The following is a 14,168-nucleotide window of genomic DNA, read 5'->3' on the forward strand; positions in this document are numbered from 1 at the left end:
GTATCAAATCCAATTGAACATCCATCACCATTTTTTCAACCACTGAAACCATTTACTAGGACACCTAAGAAAATCTAAGGAAAAAAAAATACCCATGGTTTATTATCTTTTTCCCTTATCAAGGATAGTCAGTAGTAAACACTTTCCAATCTTCCATCTTCTCAAAGTATACAATTAGTGCAATACATTTCTGACAAAGATAGGCATAACCTTGGCCTTTTTATTTTTATTTTTAATATTTAGAATGTGTGATTAAGGGGGTGGACATGTTAGAAAATTCTTAAGAGTTGATTGGATGACTGCAGAAAGCAACTTTGAAACATACAACATTTGCAGAGAGGTCTTCATTTCTATTATTTCTATTTTTCTCTATTGAGAGTGAAGACCTCAAGCACACTAAAACACAAATAACCAGTCCAGGAAAATGCAGGAAGATAGTAAATCAACATCATGGAAATTGTACAGAATCAGCAGCTGCTGACCGAAAATTATTTTGCTTCCTCAGTCACCTGCGCATAGGCTGAATGTTCATATTTTCCGTCCCATCTGTGAGTTATATGGATGAAAAAAAGAATTCATCAGCAATCAATTCATTAACAGTAAAATCATATCAGTAATTTGAACCTTTACAGTCAAACTGACCTGCATTCCTCCTTTTCTGGAATCTGGAGCTCCAATTCTTCTTTGAATGGCTGAAATACTATATCTACTTTCTCACCGTTCACTTTGTCAAGAGTTGGTGGATCCCACTGCGTTAAGTTGTGAATCGAGAATCATTTGATTTTGTTCATATGGTTAGCAGAAATTTAAGAACACAAGAGTGCATGGGCAAACTCAGAGAGGACATACCTTTGGAGCATTATCCTTGTCAATGGTCAGAGCTCGAATACCCTTTTAAGAAGAAAAAGGGAATGGAAAAGTTCATTCAGTAGTTGGAAAGCATTTTTAAACATGAAATAGTTATTGACATAAATTCAAACAAGTGAAAGCTCAATAAATTCAGTAATACTACCTCATAGACATCGTTAGATATTGTAGTTCGCAGGATGTTCATTGTGAGTCTAAATTCCTTCTTCAAGGATTCTGCAAGTGTTTGATTTCTTCCTTCTCGAATCTAGACATGTTTAAAAAGCATAGTTAGAGGCAATTATACATGAAATCCAAGAAACAGCACTAACATTTACTTGTTATGCTGTTGTTCCATCAATGTCTAATTGACTGAACAACTGATGATGGACACATGAACAGAATGCAAATTTTAAAGCAAAGGGCTAATTTTCATCAGTATCTTGAAGAGATAAAGTCCAACAGAGTGGAGGCTTCCAAATTTAAGCACTGGACTACTGTTCCTACAAGATTTCCCATATATATTGTGATTTTATCATTTTATGTCATAAATGCTCCTGAAAGAAATCATTACCGATCTTAATGTTATCTTCAATCCTGTAGGGGATGATCTTTTCAGACTCTTAAGCATTGGACCAATCCAAGCATTTCCTTCTTTTCTTGCCTCGGTTTCCTGAATAGCATATTACATATTAATTCATGTAGACTATGTGGTTTGGAGAAGATAGATATGGAATTGATGAACCTCTCCTGTGGAAACTGTAAAATTAAAAAGAAAAGGAAGGAATTACAAATGATTTTATGATCTCCTCCACAGAATCCTTGGAAAAGCACTCATTGATTGTTGACTGCCTGAAAGGAAAATGAAACATATTGGTTTAATTGTCAAAGATACCATAATCAGCAAACATGCTAAATATGCTCATCTAGTTCAGATTTATTACTTGTTTAACACACTATCTTCATCAACCTTAACATCTAAGGAGAACTCTTCGATTGCAGATTTGATAGCATTGCGATCACCAGAGTTCAAACACATCAGGCGCTTCTCTAGCTCGGGCATTTTCTGACATAAGAAACAGTACAGCATGTAATTAATTCAAATATATATTTTGAAAAATAATACAATGTTCAGCAGAAGGAACGTTATACAATAATTCACAACTAAGAAGAATGTTCGTATCCCCAGATCTTGGATGTACTCATTTCCACTGTTATTTACTCATTGACGCTGCATTTTTTTGCTTCATCGAACCTCCCTCTTGGGTGTGTCTAAAAAAGGACATCTAGTAATATCATGTTGTTTCGTGTCCAAAAAGGGCACCAATACATATTTATGTGTCAGAGTAATACAGTTAACATCAAATTTCAAGTTATGAGGGGTGTCCATGCTAAAATCTTAAGTTTTGGGAGGTTTCCATGCTAGACGCCATATATCCATGACTGATGTTGATCGGTTGATCCCATGTCAGGGTTCTTATTTACATGAACAATAAAATATAGAACCATGTCTGAATATCATGAACCTGGAATTCAGAGAGAGTTTGAACTCACCTCAGAAGGGACATAATGGGTTGCCAGTCCAACCGTAACCAGTTCCTTGCCATTTAGCCTTGCCCCTGTTAAGGCTATAAATTCCCCTGCACACATATCCACACAGATTTAGAGAAGCAAAGAGATTATTTCTTTTGTTTCTTTTTTTTTTTTCACAACAAAATCAGAACACTTTTCCATGTTACAACATGTCAAACACTTCCCTCCTTGACTAGCATGCTTACCCAGATGTCCGGGAAGATGGGAAAGCATGTATGAGAAACCACAGTCAGTGTGAAATCCAATAGTCGCTTCTGGAGTGGCAAAAACCTATATCAAAACATTCATTTAGCAGACCCACAAGAAATTTAGTGTAACACGGAATTGGAAATTGAGCCTTTTAGGCCCAACAAATCAAAACCACAAAATTTGTGCATGGAAGATCCCCAACAACTAAGAGATACTCACAGTCTTTTCTGTGACAACTGAGAACTTCATTGGAACCATCAAAGACGCACCTCCACCCATGGAAATTCCATGAACAAGAGCAACCTGGCAATGGCATTAACAGTTAACAAGCATAGTCTACTACAACATCAAATAAGTAAATTATAACAAACATTTCCTCAACAACATAGAGGGCCTTAGCATGAGATTGCTTTTAAAAAACAGCACCTGGGTTTTCTTATAGGAATGGATGTGATAACAAAGCCAATACATTCTATAGACCACTTCAAGGCAAGAATCCCCTGCCAAAATCAAATTTCAAAAGTGTATATAAGTCAAATGTAATAGAACTAATCCCAGGCCCCAAATCCCAAGGCGTTTGTTTTTGCAAACAAGAATGTATCTCATGTGAAAATTATTGAGGACAATGCATTTACTTGGTTCCCTGCCATCATAGAACATTTTCAAATCTCCTCCAGCAGAAAAAGCCCTGCCAACTCCCTAAAATAAGATACATGACTAACATTAGAAAATTACCAAATGAAAGCAATTTACAGACATTATTCTTATTCTATCAAAATCAATTTTTTTTAATAAAATAAACAAAAGGTAGACATGAAAATCCAGAAATTTGAACTTCTGGGTTCTACTAATACTTGCCTTGATTATCACAAGCTCTGCCTTGTCATCTTTCTCCCATTTTTCTAGGTATTCTGCTAGCAGAGAAACCTAATGGCAGTGAAAGGGAACAACCACTTAAACACACACACAAGAATAAGATTAGAAAAAACAATAAATCTGACATGGTTTTGGTTTCTCCAACCTACCACTTTTGATGAAATGACATTCAATTGTCGAGGGCGATTCAAGGTGATCACTCTGATATTCCCTATTTCTTCCCCTAAAACAACCTAAAAGAGTGAATACAGCAATACCCATTTAGTAATCAGCGAAGCACTTTGTTTTTAGGCACCATTCCAAACAAGACCCAAATACTTATGAAGATAAAGAAAAACCCAAACTAAATACCCACTTCATGAGTCACTGAGAGAGAGAGAGAGAGAGAGAGAGAGAGAGTACCTGCTCATCTCGTTTTACCCCTTCTTGTCCCATTTAAATTATTGATGTGAATCCAACGAACTGCAGAAACACCATTTGAAAGCCATGAGAATCCCAACAAGGCAATCAAGATGTAATTGAAGCAGAAAATAAGAAAAATTTAAATCAAATTTGCAAATTGGGGTTTTAAATAAAAAGCACATTAGGTGAAACTATGAACTTGAACTCGAAAGATACAAAACCCAAGTGCCAAAACTTGGAATTGAAACAAAATACTGAGACAGAAGAAATTATGCAAATAAGCAGACATACCAGTGAGGGAAGAACAGTGAAGGTGTGGGTTATAGTCTATGGAGAGATCAAAAAAAACAAAAAAGGTGAGGTTTTGTGGTGTGGGTACTTTGGTAGCTCCACCTGCAACTGAAACTGCAACTAAATAAAGAGGCTCTTTGAGAAGGATCACATTGTTGACATCGTGGTTCCCCATTTTCCACATGGTTTCTTCTACCAAACTCCAATTTCACCCACCCACCACCACCAACTACCGCCTTCACCTTCCATCCCCATCATTACCAAATTATTCAAAAAAGAAAAAAAAAAAAAAAAAGCAAAGAAAGAATTAATAGATTAGAAGGAATGAAATGATATATAAACTTGAACACAAATATCTTTTAATATTTTAATTATTTATACTTAAATTTTAAAATAAATATTTTTTGGATTGAAAAAAAAAAGTTAAGGATTATATTTAAATTTGATAAAAAATCCTTAAAACTATTTGCTTACATTCCTTTTTTTTTTTTCTTTTTTTCTTTTTTTTTTGTAATTTATAAATAGGATGATAGATTGATTTTTCAGTCAATGAAGATCCCAGGAAATCCAACATAGTTCTTAATTTCCTCAAGAGATTTCATGTCACATCACAGCAAAATGAAGCAATTGAAAAAAGCTGTAAAATTACCTTTTTTTCTTTTCATGAAATCAGGCTTTTGAACGAGATTATGAGATGGTAGGTGAAGACCACTTTATGAAGAATGATATCATTTTGGTTGACCCATAGTTCTACATTCTGACTGATGGATGATGAATCACTTCTAATTGGGTTTGTTCACCATCACCAGTATCCAGCAGAGGAAAAAAAATCCAAGAAGCTCTGAAGAAGGAAACAAGATATCATTCATGTTTTTGCCACCTACCATCACTTGAGACGTAGGTGGTCAAGATACGTTATTGGAATATATGTACAGATAGTAGCCAAATGATGGAAGAAGGGGTTGGCTTGGGCGGCTGGGCCTGACGACTGAGGACTGAGGAGGTTGTTGGGCCTGCCATTAGAATTTTATCTTCCATCCTATGAGGCTATGACCAACAACTCGGGTTGTTTGTGGGGGGGTTGTTGTCACCTCGCGTATGAGGTGGGTCACGTTGATGCTAGATGGATGGACACGCGATTCTCAACACACAAGGGGTTCTTGATTCAGTGGTTGTACCTGCAAAAAGGAATCCGGACAGGGTGTCCGGATGCACCCTCCGATGATGTTGTTAGCCATAGTAAGAAAGTAAGATATATGAGGCAGTTGGCCTTTTACTAGGTATCAAGAGGTTACCAGGAGATCATCCCTTTCTTCTTCGTGCGAAGTCATATATATACAGCTTCAGGGGTACTGTTCCTTTCATTAATGGTGAGGAGATATTTTCTGTTGTGATGATGACAATAGGTGTTAGTAGGAGCACTATCATCCTACGAATGGCTGTCAGAGACCATGGTAGGTGATGCGGCTGTCAGAGATCGTGGGAAGTGATTATGTAGAATGATCGTGGGAAGTGACTTGCTGTCACTTCCTCTTGTCTTCTCATTCTGCAGGTGATGGGATGTGGGCCATGGCTGCTTGCTGTGATTGCGTGTAAGACTCGCTTTACTTTAATTGACCATCCAGACGATTTATATCCGGATGGATCATGCTGATTATCCGGATGTGTTGTGGAGACTATCCGGGTGTCTACGCTCTGCCAGCGTCGTTTGCTCTTCCTTGGATAGGAGAAGCTGAAACGTCGTTTGCCTTTCCTTGAGGGGTTCCGGATAGGATAGCCGCACCATGCATATCTTTAGGAGAATCCGGATGATGATGGTCCGGCTGATAGCACGTGCCACGCGTCACCATGAGCTGCGTGCCACGTGTTTCCCAAGGGGAGGGGTCCCTACAGGGGTGGGTTTGTGTTTTCATGGTGACCACGAGTTCCAACACCAACATGAAGCAGACAAAAGCTCCCTCCTCTGCTTTGCCGATTGAAGAACATGTAGGCCATATTCGTTGGCAATGAGAATGGATGCTTTGCTTTGAGATAAATTTTTAGAAACTGTTTTTTAATATTTTGTAGTCTTCTTGAACTTGAAATATTTTTCATACTTTAAAAATAATTTTTATGTTTTATTTTTTAATTATTTTTTATAATTATGTAATTATTTTTTAAAATAACTCCAAAAAAAATATGAGAAAATAATTAAACATATTCTCTAAAATCATCTTATTTTCTGTTCTTAATAATAGAAATCGATTTATTTTTTTTATTATCAAATATGTTTTTCTAGTTTTTTAGAATAAAAAATTGTTTTAAAAACAATTACCTAACAAAATCCTTGTTTATTTTTAAATGGGAAATGAATTTAGTGATTCAAATTTTTGTATATCGATGAACCTAAATGTATGTAAGGTTAGAATGATTATTAATTTTTTATTTCAATATTTGATAACAATAAGAATGAGAATGGAATGGAAAATAAATTGAGAGTAATACTCTTACACATGTTTAAAATAATTTTTTATTTTCATTTTAAAAGAACATCTTTTGAGATATTTTTTTATTTTTGTTAAATAATAAGACTAAGAAAAATAATATATATAGTCAATAAATAAAAATTAATCATAAAAAGTCATACAATCCAAATATGCAAAATACTCAATTATTCTTTTTATCAAAATTTTGAATAATTTCCCATGCACAAGAAATTATAAAATTATATTTTACCAAAAAAAGAAAAAACAATATATTTATTAGAATATTCAAGCTCTTTTTAGGAAGTGTTTTCGAATATATATGATTTTGAAAAATAGTTTTTAAAAATTGTTCTTTGATGGTTTGTGAAATATAAGCTTTATTTGTAAGCTTTAAATGTTTTAACTTATTTTCTATTTTTTAAATATGTTTTAAAAATAACTTTTATATGTAATACTATCTTTAATCATTCTTCATATTTGTATAGTTATTTTTTTTTAAACAATCATAAAAAAAAGTAAAAATAATTGAAAATAACTAAAAGATGGAAGGGAGGAATCTTAGTCTCTCTCTAGAGATGGAAGATGGTTCTCACACCAAAAGATGATTGAAACCTTAACCTCTAAAGGGTATTTATAGTTCTCTTTTTAGGCTTAAGTGACTTGAGTCTATTAAGATTTTGGTCACTTAATTTAGTCAAAAATGGGTCATGATTGATTAATTAACTACATAGGGTCATCTAATTAATCAATTAACTCAATCTAGGAAACTTATTCACCATCCCTTATGTAATATTATGTAATTATCAAAATACCTTTATGCACAATAGTGAACTTAAAGGCAATCAAACTTTTATAAACTGTGTTATCATAGTATATGAGCTTAAAACGGGGACCATTGAGACCCATAATAGTAATAGTACTAATTTCCTCATAATCCAATTCCGAAATTGATTCAATATTTCACTAAAGAGAATCAACTCCACTTTAGTATCCTATATAAATAACAATAAGATGAAACTTAGGTCTGTGACTTACTACTTACTGCATACAAACTCCTCATAAACTAATATCGATTATCTAACAAGGTAATGTTATCACCTTTTATTAATGATAATAAAAGGCATTAGAATAATAAATAAATTTATAAATAAAATTACATTTTGGTACATCATATCATGCTTTCAAGGGTTTTATCCTAACAATTATTCTATCAAAAATAAATAAATCGATCAATTTAAAAATAAAGAAAAAAAGCCCTATAGATGCAAAAGAACCCTCCACCCTTATAAGGTAGTTGTGGTATGAGCCGATTGGAAGTCCTAGGCTAGGTGCCTAAAATAGATATTCTACTAATCATACTTAAAAGGTTTTTAGTAAATCAACTTAATAACTTAATATGATTTAATAATTTAATTTAAATCATTAAGTTGATTAAACATGTTTAGTTAAATAACTTTATTTTACAAATTAAAGTTATTTTTAACTTTAAATATTAAACTAAAATAGTTAACTTATTATTAATGTAAAATCCATTTTACTTCATTTGTCACACTTAGAAGAATATATTTTAGAATTATGATTTCATATGCATGACTTACTTTTTATAATAAATATTTTATGGTTATCTTATGCATTTACAATACTTGAAATATAAATGTCTTTTAAAAATAAAATTATTACTTAAAATTATTGAAATTAACTATGAGTTAAAATCAATGAGGATAAATATGAGTTAAAATTTAAAAAGGTAAATATGTCAAAGAGTAAATTTTAAATTAACTTTACTAAACAACATTAACACGTAAAGTAAAAAATAAGTAATAAGTTTTAAATTAATAATTTAATTTAAATTCAACTTATTAAATAAAAGTATGAAGTTTTGCCAAACTAACACTCAGTTTTGTCTCACCTCAAAAGAGGTAAAGAGTAAGATTTAGAGAGATTTAGAGGTTGAGGTTGATATATTAATTTATCAACTTAATATGACTTAATTTAAATTATTAAATATATGTGATAAAATAAATTAAGTATTATAACTTAAAGTTTGGTAAATCGATTTAATGATTTAATATGACTTACTAACTTAATCATAACTTAGAATCCTTTCAAATTATTAAGTTTTAACAAATGCTCCTTTTAATCCCGGAAAAACAAAAGTCAATAGAAGTGTAGAGTTTAGCTCCGTTGTAAGCATCTTTAACCTTATAGAAGAAGCATTGCATGGCTTCGCCCTGTTTGTATGCACTAGAGACACCTGAAATCAAATCACAACCCTATGAAGTTTGGACCTCCCCCCACCCTTTCCCTGAAACGATATCTAAATCCCACAAAGAAAAGGCAACAAACTATACAAAAAAACATTAGTATGATCCAACAACATGAACAAATAACCCAAAAAGAAGAAAAAGAGAGAGATGGGCAATAGATGAAAGCCATCTCAGCACCTCAGTGAAGGATATGATCCTACAACAAAGACTCCAAACAACTTGTTCCTCTCAGCAAACCATATCCAGAAACATCTAAATGATCCATAGAGATGAATGAATGCAAGTCCCTACATTTGCACTCCTGCAAAGGTTTGATGGAGGGCTGTGCAGCCCTTGCAGAGGACACCTTCCAAACAAGCAAGCCAAATATAGCCTCATAGACTCAAACATAGTGAAAACAAAGCAGCATGTGAAGTGCCAACGAGAATAATAGAAGAATAACACAAATGTATGTCAATGAATGTATTCCTTTTTGGGGATATGATTTTTGCCATAGACTTAATACGCAAGGTGTTAGGTGATTGAAATTATAAGGGATATGGCTTGGCAGGGACCTGTGGCTACTTGCTGAATGCTGACCCTTCTTGAATAGGGTTCGTATGGTGTTTAGCAGACAGGCACAAACTAAAGCGGACCATGCTTGGCACACAAACTGCCATTTACAGACTACTACACCAGAAATCGAGCCAAGCCAGTCCTAACTACAATATAATTACAGTGTACACACCAAGATGAGCATCATAAAGCAAGAAAAAAACATTTAACATGTGTGACTATGGGCAGAATCTATGACACAGAAATGCTCAAACATTAGATGTCCATGAGAAAATGATGCATCCATACACCACTGCTTCCAAAAGACAGAAGTTTGATTTGCAGGTAGGTCATGATGCAAAGTCCAACAGTAAGAATCACACGAGTCAAGCAAAGAATGAAGCAGTGGGTTACCATAACAGGACAAGCAGACAAAAATAGGGGAAAACCTGTTGGGAATGCAGTGGAAGCTCTAAGAAAGACATGTTTCTCTTTCGTTTGGCTGCAAGCCTTTTTAGGGCTAGTCTTCAACAAGCTGATTATCAGCAAACAGACGGCACTATACAATAAAATGTCTAGTTTTCCCAGAAAAAGAAAAAGGGTCTGAAACTTTTAAACCCACATAGAGCTATAATTACCACAGAATATAAGGAAAAGCATGCACAAAGATTTAAAAGGAGGCAACAAATAACAGATCCCTCTAACTAGGTTAATGGGAAAAGTCACTCATCTACATACATATCAACATCAACAAATGGTTTTCAACATTATTACAAAGATCTCATTTTGGGCCTTTTTGAGTGAAAGCTTTCTGATAAAATTAGGATCACTGATTTGGGAAAAAATCAGTGAACAATGGGAATCAATGCTGGTAGAGAAAATATTCAAAAGAAACGAAACTAAGGCCTAAGAGCAATCATATGACCAAACTCTTGCATTTAAGAGTTTGATTTTGGATGTGTACAAAAAGGAAATGTAAATTGAACTTGTACATAAACTTACATGTCATTTACTGATAGTATTCACCGTCAAACAACAATTTCAAGCCAAAAAGGGATCCAAAGTGGAGCGGTTAAAATGATAAATACATTAAAATTTCTCTTGATGGAACCGTTATGCACCAGTGATCCCTGCTTATAAGTATGCAGTCACCTGAACTTCAACAGAAGGAAAAAAAAATGAATTCAATTTCATTTGTGTTACCACTTTAAACAAGAACCAGACAATCGCCCTCCTGCACCTGTTATGTTAAGAGTTTTTTCTCCTACCACCCAAATGCTTAGCAATGTCAGACATCAGCACACTTTGTCGGTGCAAAGCCCAGCCTAGACTTCTTTGTATCATACAAGATATGGAAATTCTGCTGCTGGTAGTTTCCAATTATTGAAAGGGCCGAAGGCGGGGTTCCCAAAATCGCTAGACACACAACTTCCCTTGGTTCAATCTCAATAAAGTAGTTCTCAACTGGGAAATTCCAGACAGCTCCATCACTAAAGACAATTCCAAAGTCAGGCAGGTCCGGTTGCTCCACCCCAGTAACATTGTAACAAGGCTCCAAAACAGGAAAATCCTTTACTACTGGGTATCCTTTCACCTTGGCCATAAATGCCTCCTTGATAACCTGATATGCAGGCTCAGCAAAGTAGCTAAGTGTAGTGCCTGAATCGATGATTGTACCACCAGAGCCATCAGTGGCAATCTGCCACTTCTCCTCTGGAATATTGACCACCTCTCCGCCAACCACAATGGATTTAATCTGGACATAATAAAATGTATCCACTGGGTTTTCTTTCCCAGCAACCAAAGTAGTGAAGTTCAACTCCGGATGGCTCAAGAGGTCCTTGTCCTCACCAAAAATCAACTTACTGCTGACATTAGCATCACTATTCCGATCGACTAGACAATAAGAGAAAGAGTGGCCATACAGAGATTGGAGCTGGGACGAGAAGGAGAGTGGCCCCCTCCCCAATCCCAACAATCCAGCAGCCCCATGAAAGAGGCCTCTATTCCAATGACCACAACCAAACATGACATTCTCCACCCTCCTCAATTCGGGCTTTCCAGAGGACATGGTGAGGTTAACAGTGAAAGTTTCTAGAGCAAAATCACCGGTGGTGTTAGAACTATCACCGTACCAGTAGTAGTAGGGACAGGTCTGGTTCTCAGCCTTGCAGGGCTGAGGAGGGTCAGGAGAGGAAACGAGGTGGCACCGGGAATCATGGCAACCGATATTGCGATAAGAAGAGGACTGCCCAGGATCATAATGAGGTCCATTTTGCTCAAAACATTCGTAACAAGGCACACATTGAATCCAATTAAGATCACTACCAGTATCAAGTATAAGAGAGAAATGCTTAGGAGGTGTACCCACAAACACATCAATGAAGTACTCGCCTGACCCAAGGCTCACACCGGACTCCAACGTTGCAATGAGCTGGCCGGAGAACACGCTTGCGGAGGACTCCGGGGCCGCCGCTGGCGGTGCTACTTGGGGCTTCGATTGCTGTTTCTTCAGCCTTGACACCGTGTTTTGGTTCTTTTTCTCAGTCATTCTTTTGTAGAGAGTCTGAATTCTTGCCAAGTCCTTCATTTTTGACACACCCACCGATTCCTTCTTCTCTGTGCCCGCCGACCGGCGCTTCAGGTTTAGCTTCACCGTCTGTTTCACATCGCCGTCGCCGTCTTCCGCCTCGTCGTCATCGACATCGTCATCACAATTGTCGAACCCTTCATCTTGCGATGGATTCGATTTCTTCGAATTTGGGATGCTACACCCAGTAGTAGCTGAAGCTGTGACCGCATTGAAGCTGGGGTGCTCGGGAAATTCGATTCCGGCGAGGTGAGAACCATTCTTTGATTTGTGATCGTGGGTTCCGGCGGCGCCGCAGACTAACAGAAGAACGAGGAGGAGGAAAACCTTGAGCACCATGGTGGTGATGCTGATCCCCTCCTGTTTGGTCACTGAGAAAATAAGAAAGACACCAAAAAGGTAGACCCAGAAAAGGGTAGAAATGTTTTCACCTTTTAGCAAATGCCAGAAAAGGTGTTCCGAAATCAAAAGAGTAAATGAATTCAGAAAACAGAAGCCCAGAAAATAAAGACAGAAGAAACACAAGAAAAGAGTAAATGGGGTGTGTTTGAGAGGAGAGAAATTATATAATGGAAAAGAGGAGGATTCAAAGTTGATGAAGAAGAAGGCGAAGCAGAAGAAGAGAAAAAGAAGGGTATATGTGCTATCAGCAATGGAATGTAATTCAACGATTTGAACACTGTTGGAAACGCGGTTTCAAGGGGTCAAAAAAATAAAAATAAAAATCCAAAAAATCTAAAAAAAATTCAAAAAAAATCAAAAAAATCAAAAATCAAAAAGGAAAAAAATAAGTTTGAAAGACAAAAATATAAAAATATATATATAAGTAAATTTAATTATGGAAATGAGTATGAATGAAAGATTTTTGCTTGGTCTTTGAGGAGAGGGCAGAGGGTGGTGTTCCTCACACTTTCCTCTTCTTCCAAATTCCAATATGCCTCCCACTACTAATTAAAAGTCTGCAACTACAACATTTGGCCTTGGTTTTACCTGGTCAAACTCCATAACTCTCTCTTTTCCCTCAAAATTCAAATGCATGTGTTCTTATTTTGCACATTTAAAATTACTTGATTGGGTTTTGACTCTTTGGGCTTCCCGTTCAGCTGGGCATATACACAATGGTATTTTTGTCTTTTTATTTTATCGAAAACAGCACATTTTTAATTTAGGTATAATATCACCTCAAGTGGATTTATATATATCATATTTTAGCATGGAAGATTTTCTAGGCAAGTCCACAAGGGTATTTTTGTCTTTTTATTTTAATATCTCAATGAGAAAATATCACATTTTTAATTTAGGTATAATATAGAGAAGATATGTATTTGAATTTTCTACCTTATATACCATGTTTTAGCATAAAAATTATATATTTGGATTTAATTTTCTACCTTACATACTTACCAATTTGATTTTTAAAATTATGATTGTAATAAATAAATACAATTTATAAATAAATAAATTTTATAATTTATTTTTATAAAAAAATTTCTAAATTTTAAACGTGTTAAAAATAAAAAATAATTAATCTATTAATTATATATGAGAAATGGAAAAAAAAAGTCTTATTGTGGATGTTTGATAAACTAACTTGTAACTTAATAATTTAATTTAAATTTTTAAATAAATTAAGTATGTTTGATAAAATAACTTAATTATATGACTTAAAAGTCAAAAATAATTTTAATAAATAAATAAACTAATTAATTTATTATTAAGTCCATATTTTTATTTTATCTTTTTATCCTTATTTATCATAGTTACCTTCATGATTTTTTTTTTACTATTCCACGACTTCTTATATTACCCAATCTTTTTTACCCTAATTATAATTTATGGTAATAAATATATCAATTTGATAATTTAAAATAAATTTTATTAGACAACCTTAATACTTATAATAAGGATCAAATTAATAACTTAAATATAATTTAACTTAATATCAAATTATATCATTAAATAATAAATTTTAAATTTTATCAAACACTTATTTATTTAATGACTTAAATTAAGTTATTAAGTTACTTTAAATTATCAAATTGGTTTATCATACTCCTATTTAATCTATATATTTTTATGTTAAATTTAACCTAAGGAGGTTAAAAGGGAATTTTC

General features: G+C 34.4%; 2 protein-coding genes across 3 annotated transcripts; both read right to left on the bottom strand.

The window, feature by feature from the left end:
- Positions 1–267: 267 nt before the first annotated feature.
- Positions 268–5,121, bottom strand: LOC100266026 (3-hydroxyisobutyryl-CoA hydrolase-like protein 5). 2 transcript variants are annotated; one of them, XM_002279126.5, is made up of 17 exons: positions 4,847–5,121; positions 4,198–4,439; positions 3,907–3,966; positions 3,654–3,737; positions 3,487–3,555; positions 3,264–3,327; positions 3,055–3,128; positions 2,848–2,931; positions 2,625–2,709; positions 2,401–2,486; positions 1,791–1,912; positions 1,638–1,698; positions 1,421–1,519; positions 1,013–1,114; positions 850–891; positions 643–749; positions 268–546 (listed from the first exon to the last, which is right to left on the bottom strand). In XM_002279126.5, the coding sequence occupies exons 3-17, from the start codon at positions 3,937–3,939 to the stop codon at positions 489–491; spliced, it is 1,170 nt and encodes a 389-aa protein (XP_002279162.2). In that variant the 5' UTR covers positions 3,940–3,966; positions 4,198–4,439; positions 4,847–5,121; the 3' UTR covers positions 268–488. The 2 variants fall into 2 exon arrangements, with proteins under 2 accessions (XP_002279162.2, XP_010657114.1); XM_010658812.3 differs by lacking the exons at positions 4,198–4,439; positions 4,847–5,121 and adding an exon at positions 4,087–4,162.
- Positions 5,122–10,454: 5,333 nt separating this feature from the next.
- Positions 10,455–12,969, bottom strand: LOC100243717 (aspartyl protease family protein 2). The gene has a single exon (XM_002279105.5). It carries the CDS (start codon positions 12,390–12,392, stop codon positions 10,752–10,754), a length of 1,641 nt encoding a protein of 546 aa, XP_002279141.2. The 5' UTR covers positions 12,393–12,969; the 3' UTR covers positions 10,455–10,751.
- Positions 12,970–14,168: the final 1,199 nt, after the last annotated feature.

The sequence above is a fragment of the Vitis vinifera genome, chromosome 12 (assembly GCF_030704535.1).
Source record: "Vitis vinifera cultivar Pinot Noir 40024 chromosome 12, ASM3070453v1".
Taxonomy (NCBI): domain Eukaryota; kingdom Viridiplantae; phylum Streptophyta; class Magnoliopsida; order Vitales; family Vitaceae; genus Vitis; species Vitis vinifera.

Excerpts from the sequence above, each read along its gene's own strand:
- LOC100266026 (XM_002279126.5), bottom strand. The coding sequence starts at position 3,939 with ATGGGACAAGAAGGGGTAAAACGAGATGAGCAG. Across the intron at positions 3,556-3,653 it reads ATGTCATTTCATCAAAAGTG|GTTTCTCTGCTAGCAGAATA; the intron begins GTAGGTTGGAGA and ends CACTGCCATTAG. Across the intron at positions 547-642 it reads CCAGAAAAGGAGGAATGCAG|ATGGGACGGAAAATATGAAC; the intron begins GTCAGTTTGACT and ends TATAACTCACAG.
- LOC100243717 (XM_002279105.5), bottom strand. The coding sequence starts at position 12,392 with ATGGTGCTCAAGGTTTTCCTCCTCCTCGTTCTTCTGTTAGTCTGCGGC.